The sequence below is a fragment of the Pecten maximus genome, chromosome 4, assembly GCF_902652985.1.
Source record: "Pecten maximus chromosome 4, xPecMax1.1, whole genome shotgun sequence".
Lineage (NCBI taxonomy): Eukaryota > Metazoa > Mollusca > Bivalvia > Pectinida > Pectinidae > Pecten > Pecten maximus.
This window is the reverse complement of record NC_047018.1, coordinates 33897817-33912149: the sequence shown is the minus strand read 5'-3', so window position 1 is coordinate 33912149 and position 14333 is coordinate 33897817. Positions and strand designations below refer to the sequence as shown.

Below are 14333 nucleotides of genomic sequence, written 5' to 3'. Positions count from 1 at the left end.
GAAATATAAAACCCAATATCTGCTTTCATGGTAATCATATCTACGTATGCTATATAGCATTATTTGTAGCGGAACTGGACTAGGCCGATCATCGGCGACCAGGTAGCTCAGTGGTAGTGTGTCCGTCTAGAGTTCGGAGGGTCCCTGGTTCGAACCCCGTTCTGGCTGCTACATTTTCTCCTTCTCCTGTAACATAATTGGCGAGCTTGCCTACCCTTGTTTAAAGCATTGGGAGTATGCTTAGCAAGGCTATATCCGAATTTGTGGTATTCGCCCCGATATATAAAACTAAATATAAAACTATAAAACTTCTGAAGATGAGTAATCCTATTGCATGTATTTAATGATGATTTTGGCATGTTGGCATTGCATATATAGTTTTGTTCGGTCCAATTGGACTTCATCGAACGGACCCATTCTCTCTCCGCTCCCCTTCCTCTGCCGATGTGTCCCTACATTTCGTTCTTACCAATACGCCAGACTGATGGAAGAATAAAAGTTATGATATGATGTTACTATTAATTAATGCATATTCAAAGTTGATATACCCCTGTATGTGTATTTTCTTCAATGGTTTAAAAACAAGGTCGAAGTACATTTCACTAATGCTAGAACTTGACAATAATGCGACAAGGGACTATTTGTTATGTTTTATTGAAGGATATCGAAGTGATTTATGCTGTTCTTGACAATTGTATGTCTGTGACGCCATCTTCCATGTAGCAAAGTCGACGATACACGAAACGTATGTATCGTGTCGATATGTTTTCAGCATCTGTTAACAGTGATGCTGCAGGAATTCACACAAAGACCTTGAAAACGAATATTCTAAATGAAAATAATCAGGAACTATGAGTAGATTAAAAAGCCAAAGCTTAATAGCTATTGTACGTTGGTAAACTATGCCTACAGATCTGACTCAACTTGTCGTCAACAACACTCGTGTAGGTGTTTCGGCGTATAGAATTATTGATGCTTCTCCTTATAAGGCATGAATTAGTATCAGACATGTAACAACTTGCTCCCACGTGATGTTGATACGTAATGCCTTGTTAGTTTGACAAAGCTAATCGAATACAAAACATTTAAAGATTCGATAAATTGACCAGGGATATTATCATCGAACCAACGATATAGATGTGAAATAATTCTTTCTTTAAAACTTGGATATCAGAAAAACCTTTAAGTGGATATACATTTGATAGGTTAATTTCCATAGATTTTCCATATCCATATGAATATATATTCTGTATGGTTCGAATTGTAACGCAAGGCAATATTTCGGTTCGTGGTGGTTGCCTACATTTCGGAAGAGATATTGTTCATGGTTATTTGAAAACTATCCGAGACAAAACAAGTGTGTTAACAAATTAATGTATATCATTAGATAAGTGTATATATTCCTCTTTTACCATACACTGAACATTTGGTTATCGTATAGTCAGTTTTCAACAACCTGTTATCACAAATGATCATACACTCTACTGCTTTGGATGTATTGAACCAAGGAAGAACAAATAAATCACAATGGAATTGTATTGACACGATTATCTATCTACGAGTAGTTGGAATACACAACAAGCGCACGCGTGGATAAGATACGGATAGAATGACGTTTGGATATATTTAGCAGTTGTAAATGATGTAGGTACTAGGAGGACGCTCGGTACGAGATAACATGATGTTTCCGTTTTATGTCCTTTGTGTAATCACCCCCAACGAATGTCCACGAGAAGAGTGGGCTGAACAGTATGTTCGATTGTCCTTCATCGCCATGGCAACCTAAACTGATGATTAGAATATGTTTCCGTCTGCTAATGATGTCTGTTGGACAACTTCATTCATATAAACCATGCTGTCATTCTAGACTGAAAATGCACTTTTGTTTCCAAATGTGTAACATATAATGTGGATGTAGATAGTAGATACATACTGTTATTTTTTTTTGCATTTTAAATTCTAGGTCAGTTCAAAATACAAAGAAGATAAAAGCACTTTTCCTTAAAAAATACATTTATTTCATAAAATCACAAGATATAAGCACTTTTCAACAGATTGTAAAAAAAAAAAAAAAAAAAAAAAATTTATTCATATTATACCATTTCAACACAAATTTTCAGTTCTTTTGTCCATTTATGACACATTAGCTACGCTAAAGGCCAATAAGCCATGTTATTCAATGATTTCACAAATCAATCGAACGTAAAGCATATGTTTATATTCTAAAATGCACCACTATTTACATTAATTTAGGCGTGGTTTAGCAAGTTCTCTTGTCAGATGGGCAGCAACAAACTGTTGCCATTACGTTTTGTTCATTTAGTAATCTGGTGTCGGTCATATTTCATTTAAAACGTGTATAACAGGAGTTCTATGAATTCTTTTCTGTCATTACTGATTGATAGAACAGATATTTATCTCCCTATACACTTTTTTCTTCTCGTTTCCAACCATAAAAATAAATGACCGCAAGTAAATGAACTAAATGGCTTCGTCTTTTTATGTACTTACCATTCGATCATTAGGAACATCGTAACTGCTGCATTGCTACCACTCATTCAGACTGAAGCAAGCAGACAACTCTTGGAGTCAGTAATTTATTTTCTTCGTTTTTTTTTCTTGTCTTTTTCATCTAAAATAGTTATGCTCTCTTGTCGTTATAGCTCGAAAACCAATGATGAACAGCAAAATGAATAAAGCAGACGAACAACTTGAGTCCAGGAAGAAGGCTGCCAAGATGCTCATCACCATTGTCGTCATCTTTGCCGTCTCATATTTCCCAGTTCATCTTCTAAATATTTTCAGGTAAACAACTTATGTATCCGTGTTTGATAGGTATGCAGTCACTTAGTCAGAAAGACATTTTGATAATGCGTTGTCTGGCGTCTCTCATATGCCAGCAGATATATGATCAAATGTATATTGGGAAGGATTCCTATTTCTTAAGTAGAAAGAGATATTATTTCAAGGCGATATAAACTGCGTAAGACTATAATAAATGAACACTGATTGGTACGACCAATGCGATTCAAATGAGGGAGTTCCATGTTGTTAGTTATATATTCTCTCACATATATCCATTATTTATTACAATCCAAGTAAAACAAATATACTGTAAACATTTTTCTACCACTAACACTAACACTATTTCTATGCATATTTCTATTTGAAAATTATTTATTTATCTGCATCCAAACAATAGTATATCCAGGAGACTGCATAAACGTACGTTGAGATTATAAAACATTATTTGAAGTTGATGCTAACATTGGATTCCGTTATTTCTCTAATTGGAGCAACCAAGGAAAACAAAACTTGTCTGTGCCATGGGGCTACCAAAGAAAACAATATTGGATTGTGTCGTGGGACAACAAAAGAAAAAAGAAAATGTCTGTACCATTGGGCTGCCAAACAAAATAAAGGGTTCAATATCATAGGGGTTGATTAGTATCCAATGCCCATATAATCAGTCAGGTATAAAGATACATATCTTCTGACGAAAGTTAAGGTAGGCGTAAACGATGTCACTTGTAGTTTTGTACAACTAGCTTGATCTCATAAGGAGTTTAGTATTGAATTTACTTAACGCTAAAATTAGAAAATAAAAATGCTTACTTCTTGATATATTATATATACGCAATGCGAAACAATGAAAGTTTGACTGCTTTACAACTGTGTTCTAGATAATATAGAGGGAAAATGTTCTACGGCTACCTTCATAGAACAATCTAGGGAAGCTCTGTTTTAGATAACATTCAGGATTAATCAGAAAACACAATTCTGCCCAGGAAAATGTTTAAATATCGGTGGAAATGAGTACCTAAGCGTCCAAATAAGATTAAATATTTGATTGCTTTGAGGACCTTCGTAACATCAATTGTTCGTGAACAGCTTGGAGCATTTTGACTTGGAAACAATTTGTTGTAAAAATTCCAAGCTCCTTAAATAGTTCTGTGGTATGACTCTTGAACGGCACCAACATATGTAGACACTTATTAAATCCGTTATGCTGTTTAAAATTAAAAGTATTTACCTATATTGTCCAGAGGCCAGAGAGGGGATGTTTTTTTTTGTTTTTTTTTTTTTGTATTTTTTTTGTATTTTTTTTTGGGGGGGGGGGGGGGGGGGGGGATCACTTTCCCGTCACGTTGGTTGGTTTTCTCTTGGTTCTCATTCATATTTGATTTGATTGGTTTGAAAGTTCAAAATGTTTTACCATATAGAGATCATCTGTGTACTTCATAAATGAACCGTTTGAAAACAATAGTTTAACTTGTGTCGTATAAAGAACGCTGCTTAATGCTGATTTAAAAGCATTATACAGTTTGTTTGGAACTCGTGTGCTATCTGTAATGCAGATTTCTTATGTTGTATTATGCTTTTCTTGAATATATCTGTATTGGAATGTGTTAACATATTGAAGTTTTAAGTCAGTATGTTATTTGCAACGATTTAATTTAACATACGCATTCACAACAAAGACTAATAAAATACCTTAACGCTAAACTGGGAAGAATTTTAGACATTATGATGATTTATAATGTTAAGTCTATCTCGCAGCTGGTGATAACACATCTCTAAAACGTTTAAGTGGATGAAACAAACAGGTTTTCATACCTTAACCCTCGTCTGGATGCAGCAGCTGCGAACGATTTACACTGAATAGCCAATGTCCCTGTAATATCGATTAGCGCTGGGTGAGGTCAATTCGTAACTTATTAACAAAACACGTTTTAAACAATAAATATGCCATACTGAAGCCGTGATACAATCTGAAGTGTGTAACACATTTTCTAGTGTAATTAACTGTCGCATTTGATAACACGTACGCTGTCTGCTAAGACCTTATCTTCAGAAAAGTATTAGTCATAGTCCATAGCAACGTTTGTAATTTAATTGTATATAGGCTAAATGATGATACGGTATGTTATTGAAAGCGATGCATAGCATTAATTCAACCTAAATGGTACAGTATTTTTAGCCTAACATGTATATTCTATTCAACAAAAATGTATAGCCTATTGAACCTAAAATTCATTTTGCTAATTCAAATATGCCAAAATGTGCCTATTCAACATAAAATCAACAATTTATTCAATCTATACTGTACAGTTCATTTAACCTAAAATGCATAGTCTATTGAACAAAAACTTATTCTATTGAACTGAAATGTAGTCCATTCAACCTAAAATTCACCGATTCAAGCTCAGATGCATATTGATGAATGGATTATTTCACGCCGTTGGGTGAGTTGCATCTTAAGTATCTTTCCTCGAGGGTTGAGATTCCCGTTTGCTTCCATTGGGATGAATGATTATTTTTCTCCTACCCTTTTTACCCTCAATACAAGGAAATGTTGACGTGAAGTGATTGAACTTTTGACGTGACGTCATTGTTTTGTCATCGTGACATCAATGCATTGTTGACGTGACGAAATGCAATTCTTGAGAACGTGCATAGAGCTGCTACGATTAGAGAACATTCAATTCAACCTAGGTATCGTTTAGTCAACCCATCATGCACATTCTTTTCAACATATAACGTATAGTCTGTTTTATTGATGGCATATTCTTTAGTTGTAAATACAATTTGTTCTGCATGACAGAAACGTCAAGGTACATTCGAAACATTTACTCTCCGTTTCTGTAATTGTATACCTTAGCGCGGTAAACAAAAGAAATATTTACACTTCATTTCGGTACAACGGTAACCCGTATGGCACCCATCATAATGGCCTACTTCAAATACATGTAGGAATGTACCTACCAACATGTCAACGTGAACAAGTTAAAGTAAATAATGAAACAATATGGTAAAAACGTCTCGTCTAGCAGATGACCTTGGACTGACTCAAATGTGGAAAGGGGCCGCGGTGGCCGAGTGGTTAAGGTGTCCCGACACTTTATCACTAGTCCTCCACCTCTGGGTTGCGAGTTCGAAACCTACGTGGGGCAGTTGCCAGGTACTGACTGTAGGCCGGTGGTTTTTCTCCGGGTACTCCGGCTTTCCTCCACCTCCAAACCTGGCACGTCCTTAAATAACCCTGGCTGTGTATAGGACGTTAAACAAAAACAAACCAAACTCAAATGTTTGTTTGATTCAGAAAATATAAGTTTCGTTGTTTGTTGTAATAGACAATTTGATACTTCTTCCATTTAAACTAAATAGAACATACACAAACATGTTTACCCAATAAATATGAGCAATGCGCCGCTCCTTGCCAATGCTTAACCGATGGTCTTTGTCGTCTATGTTTCCGGTCCATTACATGCTGTAAACGGACGTCAACATGATTAACTTTACATGTCGACTCAGCTAAACTGTCAATTTAACTATCCTTGCTAAAACATGAGAGCGGTGCGTTTATAAACAGAAGTTATTAGATGCATACAAGTTGATAAATCTTAGTTATTAGATGCAAGATTTCCCTTCCTTAGGAATTTGTGCATGGCAGTTTTTATCATCAACCAACGCTTTATTCAGTTCTTAGTTTCGTACTTTCTACATATGAAACTGTTCGCTTCTAGTACGAAAGTAGGCCTTGCATCGGAAACGGAAGTTTGGCAGTGAGGGAGATGGGGAGGAAATGTCTATGGAGTTGCGTTGTATCCTTCCGTCATCCCTCTTATACGATTAATTATGAACTAGCTGATATTATGGACATATGTTACAATTTTGAGACATGCATCATGTTACTTCCGAATGTTACTTACTACATACCAACGTATACAAACTCAACATCGCTTTTGGGATTCCATGGTTTAAAACCACATAACGTCATTTATTTTTCCGCATAAACTTATATATATATATTCATATATTCATCTTAACGAGATTTGTTTTGAAACCAGCTTGAAACCAAACGGAAATGACACGATCATCATTGTCATATGGCGCGATATCTCTGTCTATCAAATCACACACACTCTGTATTTCTTTAATAAAATGTCTCTCATACGAAAGTATTGACCGTTTATGACAACTGTCTGTCCGGTAAATTTCCGTCATCTTATTGTAAAGAGAAGAATATACTTCCTTTTGGAAATAACAGGCATCTCCATAGACAATGATATATGCAATTGAGATATTCTCCGTATCAACATATCTTTATTTCACAACGGCCACGTCCAGGACGACCCTGGTATCTGCAGATTTCTGTTTTATTTAACATTAACGGACGTGTTGTGTATTTGTTAAATGATAGGAAATACCAAAGCGTTGCCAATCTGTACTAAACACCCAAAAGATGACATAAAATCAAAGTATGACTTTGTCATCAATAAATAACAAAAGACATTTGTAGAATAGTACTTTTTGTGACGTCGTAAATAATGTATGGCGTTGCAGTGAATATATAACATAGCATGATTGACTCTTTTTGTATTCGCATAGATCTGATTTATGAAATAGATATAATCTCACATCTGTGGATTGTTCTAAATAGATTCCACATATGTATCTTTAATGCATATATGTCAACATAAAACAGTATAATCAATTTTGCAGGTATAGGGGTGTACTTCTCCAAATGCCGACTAAGTTTGTGCAAGTGATGGCACTTATATCGCACTGGCTACCGTACTTCAACAGCTCTATCAACCCTGTTATATATAACTTCATGAGTGGTGAGTATTCTCAATGACACAATATTCAACTACTTAATTTAATTAAAGATATGGTTTTACTGTATTAGCGCCTGGATATACTTCAGCAACTACATAAATCAGGCTATACTGTATTCCGTAAAGGTTGTTGTTTCGACAGTTAGTAGTTTCCGCGATTTCACAATACAGTTTTCACGTGCAGTTGTAAGACAGCTAATCATTATCAATCAATGTACATTCCACATGGTGTAATTTTTTCGCGGTTTTGCCTTTCCAGTAAAACCTGAATGTATAGATCCCTCGAAAATGACAACCGTTACAGTATACAAAGACGATAACGAGAGGTACAAAATTGTATACAGGATATTGTAACGCATTTACAACTAAGCGGCAGTAGTTGGTTTCATTCATTTATTCTAAACTCATAAGATATGAGAAAACAATTGTATATAATGCTGTTACAGAGATATTTGTTATCGCTCGACGAATATATAACTTTATCAGTGTGACGGGTCGTTGTTTTTGTTTGTAGTATATCCACAGAAAGAATTGATGGCGTTATCTCAATATGCTTTAAATAAGATGGCAATGCCACCAACGGTGCCAAGTATCTTATCTGTTAAGCTTTAAAATTTCATTAAAAGAGCAACTTGCTGTCGTAGTTATTCAAGTATTCATCCTCAAGATCCTCTTTGACATTTCAATGAAACAGGAATCAAAGATACTATATGTTATACTGAGTTCCCTCGTCTTGAATTTAATGACTGTCGAAAAAAGTACCATTTGAAACAGGGAAGAAGACAGTGCACCAATACAAGTTGCATTCCGATTCCTAAGATTAGCAGTTAACTTCACTTATTGTTACTAGAAAGCCATACTACGTTATCTGTTTACAAAGCTTTACTTTCCAATTATACAATCGCCAGACGTAAAACGCCATTTTAGTGTTACCACTTATAGATCAGTGCATTTGTAGGCAATATCTGTAACAGCATTCCATCAATAGATCAAAGTTACTTTTACCTCAGCATGTGTTCTTCTAAAGTAAGGAGAACCTGTCAGGAACATAAATATACATCTAAAGTTTAATTGTTTTTTCTATCTTTTTAGAAAGTTTAGAAGGAATGAAAAGAGAAAATTACTTTTAAGAAGAATAAATACACAATTCGGTTTGGTTGTTTTTCTTATCTTTGCAGCAAAATTTAGAAAAGAATTCCGTATGGCTATAAGTTGTGGAATCCTACAGCAAAAGAGACGTATCCGGGGGCGTGGCCAGCCAACAATGTCAATCTATTCTAATTCTACAACTCAACATTACGTGGGTCGCAACTACAGCCAAACAGAGCAGATTACTTTGTCGAACTTTCATGATAAAAGTGAAACTGATGCGTGGTAAAATGTAACCGCATGCTGCTGTTTACTGTAGTAATATATGTTTAATTTAAGCAATGAGCAATGCTAGATATATGTACATATTAATATATATTTTATTTGACGTCATATAAAGAACTAGATGTATTTATGATCTGACCTCATCAAAGGGTTATATGTTAATTCTAAAAGAGTTATATCGTCATCATTTAAGAAAGTCAAATATGACGTCATATGTTAAGAATTGAATATTGAACTGAAACCATACGTTGGTGAATGACGATTAAAATTTTATGAGTGTATTTGTGATATGCTTGGCTGACATTTTGAATAAGTATTGAATTATATTCTGTGTCTTGATAATTACAAAATGTGAATAGAACAAAAAAGCTTGAATAAACATAACATGTGAGAAGAAATATGAAAAGAATATGTGAAGTGTCAATATCATATTTGTGAAGGACAAAGTATCGGTGCTACTTAGTGTTGTGTATAGGCCCTTCTTGGCAGTCTCGTGAGTTTGCTTAGTATTATCAAGTCAACCTTCTCGGAAGACTTTTTATTAAGCCATGGCCAAAGATGGGAAAAGACATGCAATGTTTTTGCTTCTAAAATTAAACGTTTTCACTTCTAAGATATTGATAAAATTAATATTTTGTCTGTAAATTTTAACAGAAATCAAGTGATCATGAAAAGGATGGTATTTTCTTCAGATAAAACGTGCATTGTGTCCGATATGTATCTGTTCAGATAAGTGACGAGAATTTGTTTTCATCGCAATTTTCATAATCTCAGATACCAACGTAAGACTATGTTAGATATTTTGCAAAGATAGTCTTAAATATACGTTTTTGTGATTGTATTTATCCTTTGTTATAATATTCAGGACATATCTCTATCTAACGTCATAAATGAATATCATGTGTATATAAACTGTTCAGATTACGTTTAACATTCTGTTTTATGTTATTGTACAATCATCTTCAATTTAAGGACGAGTTTGCTTTTAGTTTCATTCATGACTGTGCACTATGGCAAGTAATATCGATTTGACACGAAAATCACAATGGGACATTTATATGTACGTAGTCGATCCTGGTTGTGATATCAATAACATATGAATACATGTATAATGTTCTAGTGTCATCATTTACCTATAAATATGAAATGTTCTGGATGCATTTGCAGATTTTGCATACGCTTCTGTCGCTAAAATGAATGTCTAGACTAGTATGGTCACATAAACAGAGTCATGGTCACACCCAAGGTTCTCTGTAAGCAAAATAGCGCGCTTATATGACTAGAGTTTGTGGCTCTACATTGATTTGTAGACAATTGGTTAAAATAATATATTTGCCTATTTTCGGCTTGTAGTCTATGGAAAACAGCAACATGGAATACCGACATAATAATGAAATCGTAAGTCTCACTAATACTGGATATAACGTCGGCAAAATATGAAGAACTATTTAGGTATCCATGGAGACCCTTGAAAAAGTACAAGGAGAAAAAGTCCATGTGCTCCAAAGGAGTAAGCGTCTTTTGATTGATCTGCGACAGCAAACATACAAATCCAGATCAAATCCCAGTTATCATCATGGTATCATTATCATATATTAATCATGATGAATTGTACATGATACAGTTCAAAGTTGTATCTTTCAATGAATAGTATATTTCATCTGTTTAGATATCACATGCATTTCATTATTCTGATATGAAGACTTGTTATGATGGTTCCTATAAAATATGTATAAGAAGCATACAGCGTCAATAGAAAAATCTGCATTTACAACTCCATACAAACACTGGAGGCTTTTCGCCAGTCTTGTTACGTAACTGAACACTTGATTACTTTTTACCAGTATGAAGGTATGAGTGACAGATAGCTGTTTTCGACAGTTATTTGCGCTCTGACAAGTAAATATTTTGAAATGCTTAACAAGTTACATGTGTAATCATTTAACTGTTACACTAACAGAATGTTTTTGAAATGGTAACTTTCTGTTTACTTTGAGTTGTTTCGTTGTAAATTTTAAGTTTGAACAAGGGTTTTAGTTGGCATTTTAAAACATGAATGGAATTTTAAGTTGTAGAAATGTATAAAAAGTCGACAGGAATCATCAAGTACATGTATCCGAATGGTGATGAATTGTGCATTGTATTAGTTTACGTGGGAACGGGCATACTCTATTACCGACGAAAAATAGAGAAAGCGAAAATAGCGGTTGCTGCAGTTCTAAATACAGATCGGTATCTAAAGGCTGACAGAAATCAATCGTATGTATTGGGTTTGTTAAACGTCTTATATTGATGAAGTTAAGACATTTATAATGTCAATATACCCCGTGTTTTATTCTTTAAGCGATTATATTTGTAAAAATCACTGTTTGAAAATAATCAGGCGTGATCCGTTAAAGATATTTCATATACATAAGACTTTTACAACCGTGTTTTGTAAATACTTAAATCAGTTTAAAACAATGCCATTAGAAATCGGCTAGTCGGTCCTACAAGAATGCAAATGTAACCGCTCGTAAGCAGAACGCTGCACGGACTCGTCACTCGGACTCACGTGACTCCATTTGGCTTTGTCTGTATAACATCCTTTGCGCATATCAAGGAAATTGAACAGTGTTTCAACAGTTGTGATTACATATACACTGTATATATATAACATGTTTACGGTATAGGCTCAGGTTTCGCTATTTATTAAACAATTTCCACTATTCATAAAAAATCCCTGTTTAATGTGAATAAAATCTACAGATAGAGTAGCTTTGAATATCTGTTAAAATTGATTGCAAATATGTTTCAGAAGTAGGTTATAGTCATAATATTATAATATTTTAAGTTTGCATTATTTTATGCATGGTTGAATTATCCCGATATCATTCATTGAGACAGTTTAGATATTTCTTAAATATTCATGTCATTAGACAGATTTTTCCCCATTTCGGTACAGACCTCTAAAAAAGCAAAATGTGATAATATACCATTAGATAACAATGTCAGTTTATTTGTTTGTGTTAATGCTGAACGTATACCAATAAGTTATTTTAACATCATTTTAGCCACGTTAGTGAGAGAAAAGGTCAATAATCATAATTCATTTCGATTTTCCCATATTTGTAACAGTATCATTCCATTTAATGTACATAGGTTTTAGGAAAAATGATATCTTGGTGTCATGAAATGTAAATAGGTATTATTGACGTTGATATTTCAATATCCTGAAATGTTCGTGTAAATGAGTTTTACTGAGGCTGTTGTTTAAATATTGTGATAAGAACTTTTAAAATCGATGGTTTAGTATCATGAAATATATGTAAAAGTGGGCTTCATCAACACTGATACATGTATTTTAGTATTGTCCTATACACAAGGATGTTATGGAAACTGGTATTGTAGTATAGTTAATCGTACATTGTGTATATAACATGCATATCTTTTCGTGTTTTCTTTGTGTTATTTGACAGAATGTCGGATGGTGTTAATTTTACATGTCGTATATGAAGTCCATTAAACTATTTACGGTAAGAATAATGGTGTTTATATTTTTGTTTACCAGACAGAGGGATTTCCCGCTATATATAACCACAGTAAAACAATAAAATGTCGTGCAATAACAGATAAAACTATTTCTGTTTCCTTTGGACGGTACGTAGAAAGAACCAGTCTAGACATGATACATACATGACGATCTAACGGCTATCGGTTTCAATAATCCGGAATGAATGAGAAATCTTAGAATTGTAGCACTGTGCCAGAATAGAGTTGAAATATCAAGAGCACGTCCCTGTTTTTAAGAATAGAGTATTTCATTGTCTGAAAAACAAAATTGAATTTTGAGCATTGTGTTCTGGTAAGTATTTTTGTATCGAGCCCATACATAGATACATAGATTTATTCTGACAGCATACATAAAATATGTACAGGATTTACATCCTTGATTGCGAGCTCGTGATAAAGTTAATGAAATAATAAATAATTGTTTAGTTCATAGTTTGATTTTCTCCATGTGTTCAGACATAAAGAAAAAAAAAGAATGAAGGAGAGTTTAGATAAGTAATGCATCACACAACAGGTGTAGGAGTATACTAAATATAGAATGTCTGAGACACATCCAATAAATACTCTGTGACTTTAGTAAACAAAGATATCCCACTAATTAATTTGTGTTACGTGGATTAATGTACTCGCAATAATAATGGTCATATTATAACGAGTGTCAAGGAGACATCAACACTAAGATTCATGTATGAGAACGGTTGTCAAGGAGATACGAATAGTAAAAGTAAGATTATGATGAGTGTCAAATAGACACAGTCAGAATCATATGAGAAAGGGTGTTAAGTAGACACCAACAGTCTGTGTCACATGAGAAAAGGTGTAAGGTAGACACAAAAACCAAAGTCATTGAGAACGGTTGTTACGGAGACGCCAACAGCCCAGGGTCATATGAGAAAGGGTGTTAAGTAGACACCAACAGTCCAGGTTATATGAGTAAGGGTGTCAGGTAGATACCAACAACCAAAGTCATTGAGAACGGTTGTGATGGAGACGCCTACAAGAAGGGCCATTTGAAGACACAAACAAGCGAAAACAAAGGACATTTGGGAAAGGAAAGAAAACACAAGAAGAATGGTTTTAATAGGGACTTGAGATGAACAAGAGAGAGAGAGAGAGAGTGAGAGAGAGAGAGAGAGAGAGAGAGAGAGAGAGAGAGAGAGAGAGAGAGAGAGAGAGAGAGAGAGAGAGTCCTATTAATTGAAAACACAAACACACACACAATGAATAAACAAATAAATTTTTAAAAATCTCCAATTTTGCAGGGTAACACTTTTAGTCGCTTTCTATTATCAATATGCAATGAATAATACGAGCCGTATTCTAGGATTTCCCCAATGTCAACTTTACAGAAGTCATTGGAGAAACCTCTCCTGGTCATGCAGAGGTCCCATTATTAGGCGCCAATTCGATATGCAATGACATACAATAGACATAGGCTTTCCCCTCGCCACTATCACAGAATATGTGAGCAGATGATATCCCACTTCTTAATAATTGATAAAATACAATGGCATTTTGTCTCGCCGCAATGTATAATGTTTTACTAAAGACAAGTTTGAACTACTTTGTAACAAGATCATGTTTGAGGATCAAACAGATATACACTGTTAACGTTCAAGGGACATCTCATATGTTTTATTCCTGTTAATTTGTTAATTGGTTGGATCCTTTAGTCTTCTCTTTACATTTTGTTCTGATATCAAAATCCAAAACTAGACAGGTCATAAATTCCAACACCTACACTGTCGAGAGAAGTATACTTAACGTCTATCAATGCTATTAGGA

The 14333-nt window shown here is 34.4% G+C and overlaps 1 protein-coding gene across 1 annotated transcript in view; it reads left to right on the top strand.

Annotated features, from left to right (window-relative positions):
* LOC117325901 (orexin receptor type 2-like) overlaps positions 1–12518 on the top strand; it is a 68437-nt gene extending 55919 nt beyond the window's left edge. The window contains exons 3-5 of the mRNA XM_033882405.1: positions 2664–2805; positions 7507–7625; positions 8801–12518. Coding sequence (XP_033738296.1) covers positions 2664–2805; positions 7507–7625; positions 8801–9000 — 461 coding nt within the window. The 3' untranslated portion in view covers positions 9001–12518. The remainder of the gene's footprint in view (positions 1–2663; positions 2806–7506; positions 7626–8800) is intronic.
* Positions 12519–14333: the final 1815 nt, after the last annotated feature.